Source organism: Neoarius graeffei, chromosome 20, assembly GCF_027579695.1.
Source record: "Neoarius graeffei isolate fNeoGra1 chromosome 20, fNeoGra1.pri, whole genome shotgun sequence".
Taxonomy (NCBI): Eukaryota; Metazoa; Chordata; class Actinopteri; order Siluriformes; family Ariidae; genus Neoarius; species Neoarius graeffei.
The window spans coordinates 35,908,965-35,930,686 of record NC_083588.1 but is presented as its reverse complement, the minus strand read 5'-3'; the positions used below and the strand labels follow the sequence as shown (position 1 = coordinate 35,930,686).

The window sequence follows — 21,722 nt, the reverse complement described above, 5'->3', positions numbered from 1 at the left end:
AGCGAGCAGTTCATGTGAGGAAACCCACCAACATCCCAGAGTTGAAGCTGTTCTGTACAGAGGAATGGGCTAAAATTCCTCCAAGCCGGTGTGCAGGACTGATCAACAGTTACCAGAAATGTTTAGCTGCAGTCATTGCTGCACAAGGGGGTCACACCAGATACCGAAAGCAAAGGTTCACATACTTTTGCCACTCACAGATATGTAATATTGGATCATTTTCCTCAATAAATAAATGACCAAGTATAATATTTTTGTCTCATTTGTTTAACTGGGTTCTCTTTATCTACTTTTAGGACTTGTGTGAAAATCTAATGATGTTTTAGGTCATATTTATGCAGAAATATAGAAAATTCTAAAGGGTTCACAAACTTTCAAGCACCACTGTAGATAGATAGATAGATAGATAGATAGATAGATAGATAGATAGATAGATAGATAGAGTGATTGGAGCTCATTACAATACCAGAATTTTAAATACTGTACCTTACAAAGAAAGAAAGAAAGAAAGAAAGAAAGAAAGAAAGAAAGGATTGATTGATTGATTGATTGATTGATTGATTGATTGATTGATTGATTGATTGATTGATTGATTGGAGTAGTTCACTATTATGCATATTTTCCATGTCAGTATCAAACAAATAAATGACTACTCACTATTTACTACTACTGTTATTTACTGCTTTCTCTAATAATAAATACTCATTAATTATTGATTGCATTAACATTAATTCCCAATTGCGGAGTCTACTGGAGAGCTGAAGATCTAAATCTCTATCTATCTGGCATATCATTGCAGTGACGTGGCTGCTCTGACGACTTCAGCCATCAAAGTCTCTAGGAAAGAATTACAGTCGTGGTTTCCTGTTGCCTTCAACTGGATTATAATAGAAGGTTTTCTCCTCTCAATCATTCTCTCACACACACACACACACACACACACACACACACACACACACACACACACACACACACACACCAATGGACAATTTAGAGTAGCCAGTTAACCTAACCGCATGTCTTTGGACTGTGGGAGAAACCCAGAGGAAACCCACACAGACATGAGGAGAACATACAAACTCCACACAGAAAGGCCCCCGTCGGCCACTGGGCTCAAACCCAGAACCTTCTTGCTGTGAGGCGACAGTGCTAATCACTACACCACCGTGCCACCAGAAGATCTAATAATGTGGCTAATTCCATTTCAGTGTCTAAAATGTAAATGTCTACAAGGCACGTTGTTATGTTTTTTATTTAATCAAGTCTGAAAATAACAAATTGACAAAAAAAGGTTGCAATTAAGCAATGATGTACTAAAGACTCCCCTAATTTACTTAATAAAGCTGTTTTTATCTATACAATTTCTTGATTTTAAGATATTCACCCACAAAATGTTGACCACCAGTAAGATCAGTGATGAGAGAAGTTTCCAGATTTTTAATATCTGAAAATATTTTCGTGTAAAGCTTCTCACATTCAACGTCTCCTTTTTGCAATCTGAATTTGAATTTTGAAGCCATAATACAGTAGCGCGTCAGTTTTGCTTCTGATTCACTTCGTAGTGCTGTATACAGGTCAACTTTAATTCCAGCAGAAGGACACAGTCTGTCATTAATCTGTCATTAATGCATCTTACATCAGTAGTAATATTTGTATTACATCAGAATTAATAGTTCTCCATATGGAAGGTGAAGTCAGTGTTTGGTGACTAAAATTGATGTCATCAGTAAATAACCAACAGTTACTGTAAACAGATACTATAGTAGCTGTGTAGGAGAAATGTAAATTATTATTGTTTAATTTATAATGAATTACTTCAATCGTTATATACTGAGTAATTAGTCAGTGCACCTTAATAGTTATTAATAATAACTTCAATGTTAATGAAGCAATATTCATTCATTTCTGCTTATTGTCTCCATAGTAACCTGCTAATTGCGTTACCATTTCTACCATTTGTTTTACACATACAAACCAGATTTAAAAAAAAAATACTAACCTTTTCAAGCTCCTTAACAAGGACCCTCAGGAGAGAGATGCTAGTAGAAGGATTATTCTCCACCTTTTTATGTAAGGTCCATCTTAGCATCCCTGGACAAGCAAAAGTTTTTTTTTTAAATATATTTTTATGTTGAAATCTGGTGCTAGCAATGAAGCCTGAAGCTTCAGTTACTACGATCAAAAGATTATAGCTCGGTATAGATTACTCGGATACCTTTATTGCAGGCTGAGCCAGCTTGAGCATGTGTGTCCAGTTCTCGGAGCATGGCATGAACACGTTGATAAAGGCTCGACTCTATATCTGAAGATATAGCACCTGCTGTAAAGTGAGTTCAGGCTGTTCGGTCATTTCAGCACATAATATAGTCATTCATGTTAATTTTATTTATAATTTATAATTTAAATGTTTATGTACGGTGTTGTAGGTCATTCAAAGCAAGCACCTGTTTTCTCCATCAGAGTTCTGACACTTAGCAGTAACAACACATAACATGAAAGACATGAGTCATACTGCAACTCAAAAGGCTTTCAACCTGCAACCAGAACATATTTTCAGTTTCACATACACTCACAGAAATGTATAAGAAAGAAATGTGCTACAGTCTCTCGTAAAAGTATTCATCCCTCTTGGTGTTTGTCCTGTTTTGTCGCATTACAAGCTGGAATTAAAATGGACTTTTGGGGGGTTAGCACCATTTGATTTACACAAAATGCCGACCACTTTAAAGGTGAAAATTGTTGTTTTATTGTGACACAAACAATAATTAAGATGAAAAAAAAAACAGAAATCTGGAGTGTGCATAGGTATTCAACCCCCAAGTCAATACTTTGTAGTAAAAAAAAAAATACCTTTTGCTACAATTACAGCTGCAAGTCTCTTGGGGTATGTCTCTTTTAGCTTAACACATCTAATCCCTGGGATTTTTGCCCATTCCTCAAGGTAAAGCTGTTCCTACTCCTTCAAGTTAGACGGGTTGCGTTGATGTACAGCAATCTTCAAGTTGTGCCACAGATTCTCAATTGGATTGAGGTCTGGGCTTTGATTAGGCCATTCCAAGACATTTCAATGTTTCCCTTTAAACCACTCCAGTGTAGCTTTAGCAGTATGTTTAGGGTCATTGTCCTGCTGGAACATGAACCTTTGTCCTAGTCTCAAACCTCTGGCCGGCTCAAACAGGTTTTCCTCCAGAATTACCCTGTATTTAGTGCCATCCATCTTTCCTTCAGTCCTGACCAGCTTTCCTGTCCCTGCAGATGAAAAATATCCCCACAGCATGATGCTGCCACCACCATGCTTCACTGTAGGAATGGTGTTCTCAGGGTGTTGGGTTTGTGCCACACGTGGCATTTCCCATGAGGGGCAAAAAGATAAATTTTAGTCTCATTTGATCAGAGAATCTTCTTCCATGTGTGTGGGGAGTCTGCCACATGCTGTTGGGCAAACTCCAAATGGGTTTTCTTAAGCAATGACTTTTTTCTGGACAGTCTTCCGCAAAGCCCAGCTCTATGGCGTGTACGGCTTAAAGTGGTCCTAAGGACAGATATTCCCATCTCCGCTGTGGATCTTTGCAGCTCCTTCAGTGTTATCTTTAGTGTCTTTGTTGCATCTCTGATTAATGCCCTCCTTGCCTGGTCTGTGAGTTTTGGTGGGTGGCCTTCTCTTGTCAGGTTTGTAATGGTGCCATATTCTTTCCATTTTGCTATAATGGATTTAATGGTGCTCCCTGATTTATTCAAAGTTTGGGATATTTTTTAATAACCCAACCTTGATCTATACTTCTCCACAATTTTGTCTCTGACCTGTTTGGAGGCTCCTTGGTTTTCATGTTGCTTGCTTAGTAGTGTTGCAGAGTCAGGGTCCTTCCAGAACAGGTTGATTTATAAAGACGTCATGTGACAGATCATGTGACACTTTGATTGCACAGAGGTGAATCTTAATCAACTAATTATGTCTCATCTCATCTCATTATCTCTAGCTGCTTTATCCTGTTCTACATGGTCGCAGGCAAGCTGGAGCCTATCCCAGCTGACTACGGGCAAAGCGCTAACTAATTATGTGACTTACGAAATGAATTGGTTGGACCAGCTCTTATTTAGGGGTTTCATACGAAAGAGGGGTGAATACCTATGCACACTCCAGATTTCTGTTTTTTTTTTCATCTTAATTATTGTTTGTGTCACAATAAAAAACAATTTTCACCTTTAAAGTGGTCAGCATGTTGTGTAAATCAAATGGTGCTAACCCTCCAAAAATCCATTTTAATTCCAGCTTGTAATGCAACAAAACAGGACAAACACCAAGGGGGATTAATCCTTTTGCAAGACACTGTAAATGTTATTTACAATTAAGAAAGAAAGCGTAATTAAGTAATGGTATAGTCAGCAAAAATGAAAATTTCACTATAGGATAAATACTACATGATATGATGTCGCTATATAACACTACACGCTGATGAGGGAAAAAAAAGAAACCAAAAGTTACTTCAAAAAAACACTAGCGAGGGTTGTGAATACCAGGATACGGGGACACACTGTTTATAGATTTTTTTTTTTAATTACCTGGTGTAAAATATATTTGTATTTAATATATTAATAGCGCAGAACATATTGAAATACCTACTGCAAGACCTGTTCATTGAACCATAAAACATGATGGGAGTGCTGTAGGTGTTAGAGCACTGAAATTTGCAGCTGAGGTTTTCCTAGATCACTATTAGTCATGTTCTCAGTGGGAGGAATGTATTCATTCTGTGAAAAACAGCTGAGATCACTGACGAAAATGCATGTACCGTATCTGTGACAGTGCACTACATAGGCAACGTTTTCAGTAGAAACTGGACAGTTGAAGACTGGAAAAAGATCAGGTGATTATTTTCTAATCTTCAGCTGCCTAGTTTCGTTGAGTCTATGCCCATGATAGCGTCAGATTCGAGTTCTCGGCTGACAGGAGTGGAATCTCATGAGGTCTTCTCCTGTTGTAGTTCATCCACCTCAAGGTTTGTTTGTTGTATATGCTGAGATGCTCTTCTGCTCACTACGGTTGTAAAGAGTGAGTCTATGAGTTACTGTATCCTTCCTGGTAGCTCAAACCAATATTTTTATGATAATATGGCCATTTTTCCCCTTCTTATCGACAAGGCATTACCACCCATAGAATTGTTGCTTAATCAATGTTTTTTTCTTTGTCACACCATTCTGTGTAAACTCTAGAGACTGCTGTGTGTGAAAACCCCAGGAGAACAGCAGTTTCTGAAATACTCAAACCAGTCCATCTGGCACCAACACCCATGTCACTAGTAAAGTCACAGCGATCACGCTTTTTTCTCCCATTCTGCTGTTTGACGTGAGCATTAACTGAAGCTTTTGCTCTGTATCTGCATGGTTTTATGCATTGCGTTGCTGCCACATGATTAGCTGATAAGATAACTGCATGATATTTTCAGAATCGTTTTATTTGGAAAATGTTTTACAGATATGACCACTGTCTTCTTGAGCACACATGTAACATACTAAACATACTAACCATGGAACACAGGGGTCTAACAGAATAGCACAGTATTTGTATTTATTCTGAATTTATTTAGTGCTCCAAATATTCATATCTGTATTCCTGTTCGTATTTAAAATGAAAGAGTTGTTTTTTATTTGTTTGTTTGTTTGTTTGTTTGTTTGTTTGTTTGTTTTTTGTTGTGATGTGATGTGGACCCTACCATTATGCTCTGGAAACACAAATTAAATTAAGAGAAATTTGCAGAATAAAAACTTCATTATCCTGAACCAGAAGCCCTGTGAAACTCTGTGGCAAGCTTTCTGTCGTCTATCTAATGGGATTGAGTATGTGAGCTAACACAGATGTCTTTCCCCAATCAGGGAACTGTTGTTTATAGTTGACGACAATAGCAATCTAATACCATTTTATCAGTTTTACTTCAGTTTTTGAGTTTGTTACATTCCAGAAAAAAATTTAAAAACTTCACTGGACATGGTATCAGAATGTACTTCGAAGCTGGGGTACAATGCTGCTGCTCGTCTAAATAGGCCACTTGCCCTCACAGTTTTGATGCATTTCCAGCTTGAAATTCTGTGGTTCTTACATTTCCGGTAGCAATTACATTCATTACTTTGTCCTTCATAAAGCCATAAAAATGAATCCCTGCCATGAGGTATTTAAGACCAAATATTTTCAAAGACAAATGAAGAAATCTCATGAGCATCATCATCCAAATTTAACAGCTTTAAGCTTCCAGAGTGAGCTCGGGAGACGATCGTTAGCAAACTTACGTACATCAGGACCATTCCAACATTTCCACCGCGGAACATTTTTGTAATAAATCATATCAGATTATTTCCACCTTTAATGTCATAGAGAAGCCAACACAAATGGATTGGTAACACTTTCAGTTACAGCCCACTAATTACAGAGTTAAGTAAGGCATAAGAACAGATTAGTACAGAGTAGGTAAAGGCTATGATTGTAGAAGTAAGTGGAAATTACTGAGCAATTTACAAACGTTTTACAAATAAGAAACCTATAATTATGATTTCAAATTCATTGTACTTTGAAATATAATTATAGCTTACTTAAAATGACTTAAGGGTGCGATGGTAGAAGTAAGTACTTATTAGTTATTGAGTAGTTTACAAATTTTATTTTATTTATTTATTATTTTATTTATTTATTTATTAAGGTTTATTTATTTTATTTATTATTGAGTAGTTTACGATTTTGAACTCCTTGTAATCTAAACATATTTATGGGTTACTTAAAATAATTTAATGGTATGATGGTAGAAGTAAGTGGTTATTACTGGGTAATTTACAGATATGTTAGAAATACCTTCTACTTTACTGGAACTAACTGCGAAGGTGTGGGTTTCCCAAAAGCCTCTTAACACTAAGAGCATCTTAACTAGGAGAGAGAGTATTCATTGTGATGCTCACTCTACCATTTAACGACGAGCTTTGTGCTACAATGCTTTGGGAAAACCCACCTAAGTATGGTGTAAGTATAGCTTAGTATCCTCTACTTTCCTCTAACTTTCTCTTAACTACAGTGCAACATATATCCCTTTCATATACTGAGTGGCCAACCGGGGTTATACACATGATTATTTGTGTTTGAAAGGGTTAACCTGCATTGTCCAACTCAGCTTTCTGACCCACCTCTTAAGGGGCATCAGATTTGAGTCAGACAAGGGTCGATTTCAATGTGAACTGTACCACCGGGGTCACGATCAGCTAGGGTAGGACTAGTGAATCTCATAAAAAGGGTGGTGCACAGGGCTTTGTCTGACAGGCACACGTAGGCCCACACACACACACACACACACACACACACAAAGTACAAACTTACAAACTTAATTTATTTTCAAGCATGTTAAACAAGACAAACTGGATGCATCATGCAAATTGGATGCATCCTCCACTAAAGTTATTCAGCATGTACGTGAGTTCTTGGTGAAAGTGAAAACACTGCAGCTGAAATAAAGCATGCACTTGTTCTCACACATCTTCTTGATTATTATTAGCAGGTATTCCTCTCCATGCACTGAGCCACTGTGCTCCATTTCTGTACATGCTTGCCATGTTTATTAAATTAAAACGGGCACGAGCACCACCTCACACCATTTCTCACACACGCACACACACACACACACACACACGAATGGTGAACTAAACTTGAAAAAAAATGAATAAAAGTATTTCGATTTGTTTGTACATCATTCATTTGTGCATGTATACTTAAGATATGTGTGTCATTATTTCTTCAGTTATTAATGTGAATACGGTGTTGGCTGATGTCACATCATTAAAATATTTACTAATTAACTTATGTAAAACTGTTTGAGCACAAATTGTTTTACTTTGCATGCACAAACAAATCAAAATACTTATTCACGTTCTCATCATAAGGGGTGGCAACTAAAGTGAGTGCAGAGAAAGTCTCACTGATGACGATGCAGCCCAGAGGAAAAGAGGGCTTGAGATCCAGACACAGAGCTTGTGTATGATATCTGCCCATTTCCAGCCTGTAAGTTAATACAGTTGTGGTCAGAGGTTTGTATACAGTGACATGAATGTTATCTGGGATATGAAATGTCATGGCAATATTTGGGCTTTCAGTAATTTCTTTGAACTGTTCTTTGTCTGTGGCAGAATGATTGTACAACATACATCTTTAATTAAAAAAAACCACTAGATTTTGGTGCACAAGTTTTAATTCTATTTGGGTTTTCTGAAATCAAAACAGGGTCAAAATTATACATACAGGGTCAAAAATGTACATACAGTGGGGCAAAAAAGTATTTAGTCAGCCACCAATTGTGCAAGTTCTCCCACTTAAAAAGATGAGAGAGGCCTGTAATTTTCATCATAGGTACACTTCAACTATGAGAGACAGAATGGGGGGAAGAATCCAGGAAATCACATTGTAGGATTTTTAATGAATTAATTGGTAAATTCCTTGGTAAAATAAGTATTTGGTCACCTACAAACAAGCAAGATTTCTGGCTCTCACAGACCTGTAACTTCTTCTTTAAGAGGCTCCTCTGTCCTCCACTCGTTACCTGTATTAATGGCACCTGTTTGAACTCGTTATCAGTATAAAAGGTACCTGTCCACAACCTCAAACAGTCACACTCCAAACTCCACTATGGCCAAGACCAAAGAGCTGTCAAAGGACACCAGAAACAAAATTGTAGACCTGCACCAGGCTGGGAAGACTGAGTCTGCAATAGGTAAGCAGCTTGGTGTGAAGAAATCAACTGTGGAAGCAATTATTAGAAAATGGAAGACATGCAAGACCACTGATAATCTCCCTCGATCTGGGGCTCCACGCAAGATCTCACCCCGTGGGGTCAAAATGATCACAAGAACGGTGAGCAAAAATCCCAGAACCACACGGGGGGACTTAGTGAATGACCTGCAGAGAGCTGGGACCAAAGTAACAAAGGCTACCATCAGTAACACACTATGCCGCCAGGGACTCAAATCCTGCAGTGCCAGATGTGTCCCCCTGCTTAAGCCAGTACATGTCCAGGCCTGTCTGAAGTTTGCTAGAGAGCATTTGGATGATCCAGAAGAGGATTGGGAGAATGTCATATGGTCAGATGAAACCAAAATAGAACTTTTTGGTAAAAACTCAACTTGTCGTGTTTGGAGGAGAAAGAATGCTGAGTTGCATCCAAAGAACACCATATCGACTGTGAAGCATGGGGGTAGAAACATCATGCTTTGGGGCTGTTTTTCTGCAAAGGGACCAGGACAACTGATCCGTGTAAAGGGAAAAATGAATGGGGCCATGTATCGTGAGATTTTGAGTGAAAACCTCCTTCCATCAGCAAGGGCATTGAAGATGAAACGTGGCTGGGTCTTTCAGCATGATAATGATCCCAAACACACCGCCTGGGCAACGAAGGAGTGGCTTCATAAGAAGCATTTCAAGGTCCTGGAGTGGCCTAGCCAGTCTCCAGATCTCAACCCCATAGAAAATCTTTGGAGGGAGTTGAAAGTCCGTGTTGCCCAGCAACAGCCCCAAAACATCACTGCTCTAGAGGAGATCTGCATGGAGGAATGGGCCAAAATACCAGCAACAGTGTGTGAAAACCTTGTGAAGACTTACAGAAAACGTTTGACCTCTGTCATTGCCAACAAAGGGTATATAACAAAGTATTGAGATGAACTTTTGCTATTGACCAAATACTTATTTTCCACCATAATTTGCAAATAAATTCTTTAAAAATCAGACAATGTGATTTTCTGGATTTTTTTTCTCATTTTGTCTCTCATAGTTGAGGTATACCTATGATGAAAATTACAGGCCTCTCTCATCTTTTTAAGTGGGAGAACTTGCACAATTGGTGACTGACTCAATACTTTTTTGCCCCACTGTACAACCCCGATTCCAAAAAAGTTGGAACAAAGTACAAATTGTAAATAAAAACAGAATGCAATGATGTGGAAGTTTCAAAATTCCATATTTTATTCAGAATAGAACATAGATGACATATCAAATGTTTAAACTGAGAAAATGTATCATTTAAAGAGAAAAATTAAGTGATTTTAAATTTCATGACAACAACACATCTCAAAAAAGTTGGGACAAGGCCATGTTTACCACTGTGAGACATCCCCTTTTCTCTTTACAACAGTCGGTAAACGTCTGGGGACTGAGGAGACAAGTTGCTCAAGTTTAGGGATAGGAATGTTAACCCATTCTTGTCTAATGTAGGATTCTAGTTGCTCAACTGTCTTAGGTCTTTTTTGCCGTATCTTCCATTTTATGATGCGCCAAATATTTTCTATGGGTGAAAGATCTGGACTGCAGGCTGGCCAGTTCAGTACCCGGACCCTTCTTCTACGCAGCCATGATGCTGTAATTGATGCAGTACGTGGTTTGGCATTGTCATGTTGGAAAATGCAAGGTCTTCCCTGAAAGAGACGTCGTCTGGATGGGAGCATATGTTGCTCTAGAACCTGGATATACCTTTCAGCATTGATGGTGTCTTTCCAGATGTGTAAGCTGCCCATGCCACACGCACTAATGCAACCCCATACCATCAGAGATGCAGGTTTCTGAACTGAGCGCTGATAACAACTTGGGTCGTCCTTCTCCTCTTTAGTCCAAATGACACGGTGTCCCTAATTTCCATAAAGAACTTCAAATTTTGATTCGTCTAACCACAGAACAGTTTTCCACTTTGCCACAGTCCATTTTAAATGAGCCTTGGCCCAGAGAAGACGTCTGTGCTTCTGGATCGTGTTTAGATACAGCTTCTTCTTTGAACTATAGAGTTTTAGCTGGCAACGGCAGATGGCACGGTGAATTGTGTTCACAGATAATGTTCTCTGGAAATATTCCTGAGCCCATTTTGTGATTTCCAATACAGAAGCATGCCTGTATGTGATGCAGTGCCGTCTAAGGGCCCGAAGATCACGGGCACCCAGTATGGTTTTCTGGCCTTGACCCTTACGCACAGAGATTCTTCCAGATTCTCTGAATCTTTTGATGATATTATGCACTGTAGATGATGATATGTTCAAACTCTTTGCAATTTTACACTGTCGAACTCCTTTCTGATATTGCTCCACTATTTGTCGGCGCAGAATTAGGGGGATTGGTGATCCTCTTCCCATCTTTACTTCTGAGAGCCGCTGCCACTCCAAGATGCTCTTTTTATACCCAGTCATGTTAATGACCTATTGCCAATTGACCTAATGAGTTGCAATTTGGTCCTCCAGCTGTTCCTTTTTTGTGCTTTTAACTTTTCCAGCCTCTTATTGCCCCTTTCCCAACTTTTTTGAGATGTGTTGCTGTCATGAAATTTCAAATGAGCCAATATTTGGCATGAAATTTCAAAATGTCTCACTTTCGACATTTGATATGTGGTCTATGTTCTATTGTGAATACAATATCAGTTTTTGAGATTTGTAAATTATTGCATTCTGTTTTTATTTACAATTTGTACTTTGTCCCAACTTTTTTGGAATTCGGGTTGTACACTCACTCACTGTAAAAGATGATTTGTTGTTTTAGCTTAAAAAAAGTTAGTGCCCAGGCTGTCTTAAAATTTTGAGTTCACTGAAATTAATATAGTAAGTTCACAACAATTTAACTTACTATGTGAATTTCTATGAACTCAAAATTTTAAGACAGCCTGGGCACTAACTTTTTTTAAGTTAAAACAACAAATAATTTTTTACAGTACTTAGATTATTAATTCAGAGGTGTTGAAATTTCCAAAATATCTCTTATCTTGCGAAGGCCAAGGTCTCTTAACTTCCTGTTAGTGATCATGATTGCAGCTGATAGCTTGTCTGTGCCTTCATAAAAAGGGTTTGTTTACAGCACTCATTGGATTGACCAACACACAGTAAAATGGGAAAGTCCAAGGAGTTCAGTGCAGATCTGAGAAAGAGGATTGCAGATGTACACAACTCCGGAATGTCTCTTGGAGCCATTTCGAAACAACTGCAAATTCCAAGATCAGTTCAAACAATTGTATCCAAGTTATTGTAATGTGTAGTCACTTTGCCAAGCCACTTTGCTTCAAGAAAATCCAAACTGTCACCCTCAGCTGAAAGGAAATTGGTTTGGATGGTCAAGAACAACCTGGGAACCACCATGGCACAGCTCTGCCATGAACTGGAAGCTGATGGATCACTGTCTACAGTTCAGATCACCATGGACTAAGAGGCTTCTATCCAAGAAATAACCCCCTGCTCCATAAGTGACAACTTCAAGCTTAACTAAAGTTCAAGCTAAACTAAACTGACCACACAGACAAAGAAAAAGCCTTCTAGAGGAAAGCTGTATGGTCAGATGAGACAAAGATTAAGTTGTTTGGCCACAATAACCACCATGTACAGAGGGACACTGTACCAGCTGGTGGTGGTGGTAGGATCATCATGCTCTGGGGCTGTTTTGCTGTCAGTGGAACTGGTTCATTGCACAAAGTGGATGGAATAATGAAGAAGGAGGACTACAGTACCTCAGAATTCTTCAGCATAAATCATCAGAAACTTGAACACAACTTGGGACTTACAACAGGACAATGAACCCAAATACGCATCAGAGCCGGTTGTAGAGGATAAAGCAGGCTAACGTTAAGCTTAAAACAAGTCCTGACTTCAACCTTATTGAAGATTTATGGACTGTGCTTATAGGTCAAGTCCATGCCAAGAAAAAAATAAATTTAATTGAACTCCAGTGGTGCAGGAAGACATTGTCGGCAGGGGGTGCTGTGATGTGACCTGGGACATTTTTTTGAAGGGGGGTCTGGGGGTCCTCCCCCAGAAAATTTTGTATTTCTTAGATGCAATTTCCTGCATTTTAATCAGGGCTTTGAACCAGAATTTTTTTCCTATTGGTTCGTTCCAAACAGAAACGGAATTTTAACGTTTCCGGTTTTGGGTTCCACCATTAAATAGACGTTCCCGAACCGGTTAGAACAAAAAAATTTCGTTCCCGGAACGGTTAATTACGTTCCCTGTCAGCGGTTTAACAAATGGCTATAAAGTTATGTCTCTGTCTCATCCAGCTTAAGCCAAATGTAGGCTAATTCTATTACAACCTTCATTAAATAAGACAAGAAATAATTCAAAACAATTATTATTTCAAATGTTGGCGATTTGGATTCTCAGTATGTCTTCCCATCTACACAAACAGAAAAAGTGCCAAAAATGAAAGATAATTCGTTTAGTGTGTTACCAAAGGCGAGTCAGGCCCTATAGAGGGCTACCGCATGACGTCACCGCGCCGCGAGATTTTGTTAGGCGCCATATTGGAAGACCAAGTACACATCTATGCAAGTACATACGGTACATACATAAAACAAACTACACCTGAAATGTAGCCAGGGCCGGTTCTGCCCTAATCTGGACCTGGGTGCAACATCGCGCAACCCCCCCCCCCAAAAAAAACACCAGTCTAAATCAGGACAACCATCACATAACTATAACTATAAACATTTTATATCAACTATTTTAACTAAATGGGCTATAATAAATAAGCCTGCAGGCAGCCACGGCGGGCTGCCTCAGAAAAGTAACCATTCAATGACACAACTGAAAGCCTGCAGCCACGGCGGGCTGCCTCAGAAAAGTAACCATTTGTCCTACCTTAAAACTCGTTTTGCATTTTCTGCCTCCTTTTTTGTATTTTCAACCCTCCATTTATTTTCTTTCCTTTTCTGAAAACCCGATTTGTGTCCAGACATTTTGTTCTGCTACCAACGAACTAACTCGTCAGGTCTCGTCTCTCGAGCCCGCGATGATTCCCGTGGGAAGGGCAACAACTGATACATTTTTACAAACAGCCAATAGGGAGGCTGCAACGTTCAGGCTCTTCTTTGCTTAGACACTCAGTAATGGAGACATGATAGCAGTCCACCTTCCCGCTCTCTCCATTCAGTCAGCGAACGTCACACAGGAAGTGAACCCCAGCGGGTCATAGAAACTTGCGCAGGAGAAGAATGACTTTTTTATTTGTAGGCTACGGAAACTTTGAGGAACGAAATAAAAACCGGTATTAACCGGTTACCATTATTTTTAATAAGCGTTTCTGTTCCATGTGAAATAGAAAAAGTTCCCGGTTTTCATTTTCATTACTTGAACCGGTTCAAAGCCCTGATTTTAACCAATCAGGCGTCCGAAATCCTTTTAAGCTTGCAATTGCAATATTTCGTTAAACTGCCTACTACTTATAGGCCTAATCCATAAAAACGACGTTTTTTTTTTTTGAGTGATGACGGAAGAATCTGAAGCCTGTCTGTCAATGACAATTCTCAGTTAACACGATTACGAAGGACACGTTATTTTAGAAGCAGAAGCGCACAGCTGTGGTTTAACAGTCGCAGGTTTTACATCTGCTCTAGATAAACTGAAGGAGACGCGGATTCCACCCGATTACAGCCTTACATACCCAGATCCAGTCAAGCGAGTGTGCATTTCAAATACAGTAGTTAGTTGCACGCACGCGCGCACACACACACACACACACACACACATGAAACAGAACAACACTCTCGCTGGAACAACACAAACACCATGGTTCTCTCAATCAACAGACCGAAATCCATGAACCCACTCATCCTACTACTATGGGTTAGTGACACTAACTTAGTGTTCTATTGCAAAAATCACTCATAAAAGTGATGCAGCGGTATTTCACACTCTCCATTAAGAAAAGTAAAACATGATGAGCATGGACACACCGTTTTAAACGAACATTTTTTATGACTGTAGTTACATCTGAGTCAACTTCAAAGCACGATGCTAGCAACACCTGCACTTGTTCAAGGCATACCAAATAGGCTCAAGTGAACACGACACAGCGGGCAAAATTAATAACCAAATGGCCTTACCTTAAAACGCTGTCTTGATCATATGACTTCTCGCAATTATTCCACTTAAATCCACACGGTTCTCTTCTGAGACATAGTAACTATTAAGTATCAACTAACTAACTCTTACTCTTCTCTACAGACGGTCGACTCGTACTCGCTTCCTGTTGTAATTTCGCGCGCTGAAAAGCTGAACGTCAACGTCACGACAAAAAAAATTCTGATGGTCCACTAGGCTACATATTAAGTTATAAGTTTTAATTAAATCCTTTTTTAAATAACTAAAATGTAGCCCTCATCATCCTACATCTAAAACATGACATATAAAATCAGCAGAGCCAAATGAAAACAAATAAATAAACAAATATATTTTCACGTAAGTTTTGTTTTATGTTCATGTCAGTTTTGAGGGTCCACCACCAGGGGGTGCTGCCGCACCCCCCCCCCCCCGCACCCCCGGTTCCCGCGCCGGTGTTGAACTCTACCAATTCTACCATGAAGAGTCGTGAAATATCCAACCAGAATTCTGCCAGAATCATGGTAAACAAAAATATTTGGTCAAGGTGAATCTTGCGAAGAGACATTTTACCCAAATATTAGCTGTGTTGTATGTATATTTTTGACCCTGTATGTATAATTTTGACCTTGAGTTGATTTCAGAAAACCCAAAGAAAATTAAAACTTGTGCACCAAATTCTAGTGTTTTTTTTTTTTTAATTAAAGATGTATGCTGGACATTCTGCAACAGAAAAAGAACAGTTCAAAGAAATTACTGAAAGCCAGTGGTGGCTGGTGAAAAAAATTCTTGGTGGGGCTGGTGTGCCAATAGATTTCCCTGCCTAGTCCAGTATAAGCATTCAAATGAACAGTCAGAAAATGACAATTATTCCACAATAATAATTTAATTTCCTTCTCAAAATCAGCAGTTTCACAGATAAAGTAAATTAACAATTTACAGCTATATTAGGCTCCATTTATGCTTTGGAAAGGAACAGTATCAAATACAATACAATACTCAAGTTCTTGAAAGAAGTTTACAGCAAGGGTATGATTTCAGCTGAATCTATATAAATCAACAGTGAGTGTGTGTGTGAATGAATGAGTGAGAAAGAGAAGGGGAAGGTTTCTAAGGTGAGTATGGGACTGAGTGATTGTATGAAAAGAGAGAGAGAGAGAGAGCGAGAGAGAGAGAGGTGGTGTGTGTGTCTGATTCTAAGGTGAGTGTAAGATTTCTGTGTGAGAGAGTGACTATGAAATGAGGTGTGTGTGTGTGTGTGTGTGTGTGTGTGTGTGTGTGTGTGTGTGTGTGTGTGTGTGTGTTCTGAGCTAGTTGTATTTCTGTGAAACGAGAGAGAGAGGGAGAGTGAAACACAGTGTTGACACTCTTGTTGTGAATACAAACTATAACAAGAAAGATGTGCGATTATTGTCCATTATTTTTTTCAGCAAAATGTAGTTTTTTTTCCTGCCATAGAAGTGCACTTGTGTACTGAGGAGGAAGCAATTTTCATTACAGCCGTGAATGAGGATTCAAAATGGCGGCTTGGCTCGGCTTTCCCTTTCGGGCGCTCTCGTTTTCTGTTAGAATTTGGTTAAGAAAAAAATAAATACATTATTTACCAGCTTAAGGTTGGCACGGTGGTGTAGTGGTTAGCGCTGTCGCCTCACAGCAAGAAGGTCCGGGTTCGAGCCCCGTGGCCTGCGAGGGCCTTTCTGTGTGGAGTTTGCATGTTCTCCCCGTGTCTGCGTGGGTTTCCTCCGGGTGCTCTGGTTTCCCCCACAGTCCAAAGACATGCAGGTTAGGTTAACTGATGACTCTAAATTGACCGTAGGTGTGAATGTGAGTGTGAATGGTTGTCTGTGTCTATGTGTCAGCCCTGCGATGACCTGGCGACTTGTCCAGGGTGTACCCCGCCTTTCGCCCGTAGTCAGCTGGGATAGGCTCCAGCTTGCCTGCGACCCTGTAGAACAGGATAAAGCGGCTAGAGATAATGAGATGAGATGAGATGAGATGAGATGAGCTTAAGGTCGGTCCGTATGGTGAAATACCGTGACCTCGGCCTTGAATACTGACCTCAGCCCAGAGGGCCTCACTCAGTACTTTCAAGACTTCAGTCACAGTATTTCACGATACGGACCTCCCAGCTGGTAAATAACATATACCGGTATGTATGAACCAAAAGTCTAGTTTTGAACATCACCTCTAACCAAAGACAGAGAGAGAGAGAGAGAGAGAGAGAGAGAGATACATTTTCTGTAGCAGGGGCAAAATTTCCAGCGCCCCAAAACCATTAAATTCGGCGATGCTGTTTGGCCAAATATTGATTATTTTTCCCTAGCAACCATACACGATTGGCTATTTTGCTGCACTTCTGGGGCACTTTGATGAGCGCCCAAGAAAATAAATAATACGAGTCTGTCAGTGGAAATTCACTGTTGAATGAGAGTCAGTTGGTGGAAATGTTGTTTAAATAATTCAGATTGCATGGAGGCACACACTATTAAGTAAAACTGGCATTGATAATAAAATTTGTAAAATATATATATATATATTTTTTTTTTAAATATATTTTTTCCCCTCCACATCTGGGAGGGCATCGCCCGAGCGCCCCCTATGGGCCAGCCGCCACTGCTGAAAGCCCAAATATTGCCATGACATTCATATCCAAGATGACATTCATGACACTGTATGTAAACTTCTGACCACAACTGTAGTTATGCATTTCTCTCAGGTTGTGACAAAGGTCTTGTCTGAATTGTCATGACCAGGGGTTAATCAGTGTTGAATCTCTTAGTTTGAATTGACAAAAGAAGGAATTAACCCAAATAGCCCAAATAATGTAATCAAATAACTCAGGTCCAATCCTGGTCTGTGGTATGAAAGAGGCAACAGATTGTGCAGACTGTAACTTGAAGTGTATCTTAGAATCCTTTACTTCTGTAACCAAAAGCTAAATTTAGTCTCATGTGAGCTGCGAGGACTGTAGACTGAAGTTTCGGTAATTGCACTCTACTTTTGTCTCTCTAGGCCTACCGATCAGTAGTTATCTACTATGGACAGTGTAATTCTGACTGGCTGGGCAGTAATTTGAATTTAATTTACTATCCCACCTGTCAGTACATACTAAAATATGCTGAGCATAAAATAAGTATTAGGGAGTATAAGTACGAGACCAACCTGTCTTGACCTAGGTAGTACAAGTATTACACCTACATGACTTGAACATAAGGCTATCATTAAAAAAAGAATTCAATTTGAATAAAATGCTTTTTCAACCAATAAAATCAAAACATGACAGTTTTCTTTTCACATTTTCAACACTTTTAATTCAATAAATTGGCTACAAATAGTCTCCACAACCAACTCACCAGAACAACCCACAAACGCAACCCTCAAGCACAAACTCCAACTAAGTTTTTTTTGGCTTTGTATTTTATTTTTCACCTCCACCTTTTCCTTCTTCTGCTTTCGTAAATGTGCAGGTGATGTATGCCTTAAAAGTATACGGCCTTTCGATTTCATAAAATCTGTGAAATTTAGTTCCCTCTGAAATTTGGTCATCATGATATATGTTTATTTCTGTAATATCTTTAAAAAAAAAACGGGCCAATCTGTGGCTGGGAAGTTATTTAATTTGTGGGGATTCCCTAGCAAATAATGTGCATGAAATCGCTCACTTCGTGCAGTCAAGCAGACAGAGGAAGTCCGTGCGTGCATGCGCACGCTTACCTGAGTCGTCGTCATCTTCATCTTTCGGGTTTTACGACAGCTGGCATCCAGTGTTGCATTACTGCCATCTACAGGTTTACCTTGACCGTGCACTGACAGTTACCGTACATCATTCTGTCGCTAAACGAACAGCTGATCACACCGAGGTGCTCGCTGACCGCCGATATTTATTAGTTTGGTCCTGCGTTTCCTTTCCTTCGCAACATAACATCTTTTCTTCTCACTTTCCGTTACTGTAGTCGGTCTTTCATGTTTCATTCGCACACTCACGGCCGCCATTGTCCTCTCCTGTTTCAAATTTGTATCCCACAATGCCTTGCGCGAACAGGGAAAGCCCACCACATCGAGCATGATGTAGTATCTTGAATGACGTCACGGTGAAGCAAGAAAAAAATGGCAGAGAATTTAGGGCCACGTGGCTCTAAATTCATTAATTGTTCTTTTAGAAAAAAAAAGGGAATAAAATCGGAAGTCTGTGATTTGAACTCAGAAGCTTTCGGTCCACTAAAAAAAATAATAATAATTGGGTGTCAGGGGAAATAATTTTTATGACCTAAACGTGAAAAATCTGAAAAGCAGTTGACCTTTAAAACAAATGCAATTGTTGACTTCAGAAAACAAATCATTGATTCCATTGGCTTTTGTTTTGTTAACACTTGTAGAGGAAGTGTGGATATTGGCTTATCAAGGGGAAAAAAATGCCCAATTCACATTTTATCAGAAAAGTGTGTGGAATATATTACAGGTTTACACAAATCATACCCTTTACTTAGTCTGTACTTATCTGTTCTTATGCCTTAATTAACTGGTACTTAACCCTGTAATTAGCGGGCTGTAATTTAAAGTGGTACCAATTAATTAAATGACTATTTCTTGAAGACCCCAGCAGAGACACAAACAAGATGAACAAACAAACAAACAAGAATAGTCTTCCTACTATTCATATGTTTATTTGTATTAGTTTATGATCCATTATCTATTGATTCCAAATAATGTATTAATATTTGGTTACATCCATAGCACATATGCTAGGGATAATTCTTAAATTGAAAAAAGAGTAAAACAAAAAATATGAAGGAATACTGAATTTATGGGACATTAGCACAATTTGCATTAAGTATTGTATATTGTATAGTATTATATAATATGACGCTAACATTATACAATGATAAAATAGTCACAGTAACATACTTTTGTTAGTCTTGAAAAGCTAATTAAACATTTCACTACTTGGGATTTTAGAATATAGTATGATGTGATACAACACTAGGAAGGACAAAAAGCGGCCTGTTATACCCGTATTGGCATTAATACTAGTGATCAAATCAAAACATAGTCATGGTAAGTCATTTGAATTCAGTCCAGACCAATGAGAATTCCAGCACTGTGTATCGTCAGGGTCCAGACACACAACAATAGTTTGATTAAAATTCAAATAGTAATCAAAGTTCTCGAACAGACATACGGAATACAAGACCTGTCTTTGTCTCTATGATGTACACATACGCCACAAAAACATGTTAATACACAACTGAAAATAAACCACACTGAAGAGAAACAATGTAGTATCAGAGACTGTTGATTATTGTTGTAACACATGTGCAGTCGTGCTACTGCAGTTGTACCTAATATTAATCTAATCAGCAGCAAAATGCAAAACAAAACACTACTGAAACACAAACTGTACTTTACTCTTATTTGAATTAATATTTAGTGCCATTCATTTGACAAAAGCTACTACACTGAGACTGAAAATGTTAAAGTTTTAAAAAGAGCCATTGTTTCTACAAAGGTTATGCGAGTATGAGGTACAAATGAGAGAACTGAAGTGTGACATACCCTGGATGAAACAGCAGTGTCTAATCCAAATCCATCAGGCTTTAGATTCCTTCCTTAATACATTTGCCAGGAAGCAAAACTTTACATTGTGCCTATTGTCAGTAAGTTTCTCTTCCTCATCATATTAGCATGTGTGAAACCTGCGTGAGTATTGCTAGAGATGGGGCCAAGTGGGGAGGCGGACATGTAGCTGATGTCTGTCACAGGCCATACACACGCAACTCTCGTACAAACCCATGTACACTCGTCCCCACTTCCTATTCTCTTATAGACTTGCAAGATTGGGTTTCCTGTCTTCTAAATGTGTGGGTGTACATGGTCTGATAAGACATATTTTTAGTATGAACGTAAGTCTTTAAAATGCCTTTACAAGCTCACTGACTGGGTTGGATTCAGAGAAAAAATGCCCAGATAGGAAGTAGAAAATATTAAGCAGAATTCATGCTTTCAGAAGAGGCAAACTATCAAATTGCTGGTGGTCAGAGTTGTTTTAAGTCTACACTGGGTTATTCAGTAACACAGGTAAGAGGAAGTTACATCTGGGATATTTCAGTTCTGTTAAGTAAGAGTAACTATATGAGCTGACTTCAGTTCACTTATATTTGAGGATGTAGATAAAGGCTTTACAATGCTCATAATAATTATTTCCACTTTTCAAAGCCAGTCACAAGACCTAGAATCCATTTCTCTCAGAGTGATATTATTAAAATTGTCATTAGATCAGTGTAAATTATGTAACATCTAACATAGGATCATGACCTAAAAAGACATCATACCAAACATAATCTATTTTACCAAAACTTTGAGAAGGGTTCTCTTTATGAGAATAACTGAGAAAGAATGACAGAAGTTATAGTATATGATGTGGCCTGGGAAAACCCATAGGATGTCACTGTGGCTCAGTTCTGAAATTTTCATCTATCATCTCGTATCAACTGGATTGAGATCTGGGGAATTTGGAGGCCAAGTCAACACCTTGAACTCTTTATCATGTTCCTCAAACCATTCCTGAACAATTTTTGCAGTGTGGCAAGGCACATTATCCTGTTGAAAGAGGCCACTAGGGAATACCGTTGCCATGAAGGGATGTACCTGGTCTGCAACAATGTTTAGGTAGTGGTATGTGTCAAAGTAACTTCCACATGAATGCCAAGACCCAAGGTTTCCCAGAAGAACATTTCCCAGAGCATCAGACTGCCTCCACCAGCTTGCCATCTTCTCATAGTGCATCCTGGTGCCATCTCTTCCCCAGGTAACTGACACGCAGGTATCTGACCTTCCATATGACGTAAAAGGAAATGTGATTCATC

At 39.0% G+C, this 21,722-nt stretch overlaps 1 protein-coding gene across 3 annotated transcripts in view; it reads right to left on the bottom strand.

The window, feature by feature from the left end:
• The window catches only part of pik3r6b (phosphoinositide-3-kinase, regulatory subunit 6b), a 59,119-nt gene extending 38,554 nt beyond the window's left edge, over window positions 1-20,565 (bottom strand). The window contains exons 1-4 of one of the 3 annotated variants that reach the window (XM_060901592.1): window positions 20,413-20,565; window positions 2,445-2,534; window positions 2,216-2,320; window positions 2,000-2,091 (exon numbers count right to left, since the gene is read on the bottom strand). In XM_060901592.1, the coding sequence (XP_060757575.1) occupies window positions 2,000-2,091; window positions 2,216-2,320; window positions 2,445-2,457 (210 nt within the window). In that variant the 5' untranslated portion in view covers window positions 2,458-2,534; window positions 20,413-20,565. Of the gene's footprint in view, window positions 1-1,999; window positions 2,092-2,215; window positions 2,321-2,444; window positions 2,535-4,790; window positions 5,052-20,412 lie in introns of those variants that run through there. The other 2 variants (XM_060901594.1, XM_060901593.1) reach the window with 2 other exon arrangements.
• Between the last annotated feature and the right edge of the window lie 1,157 nt (window positions 20,566-21,722).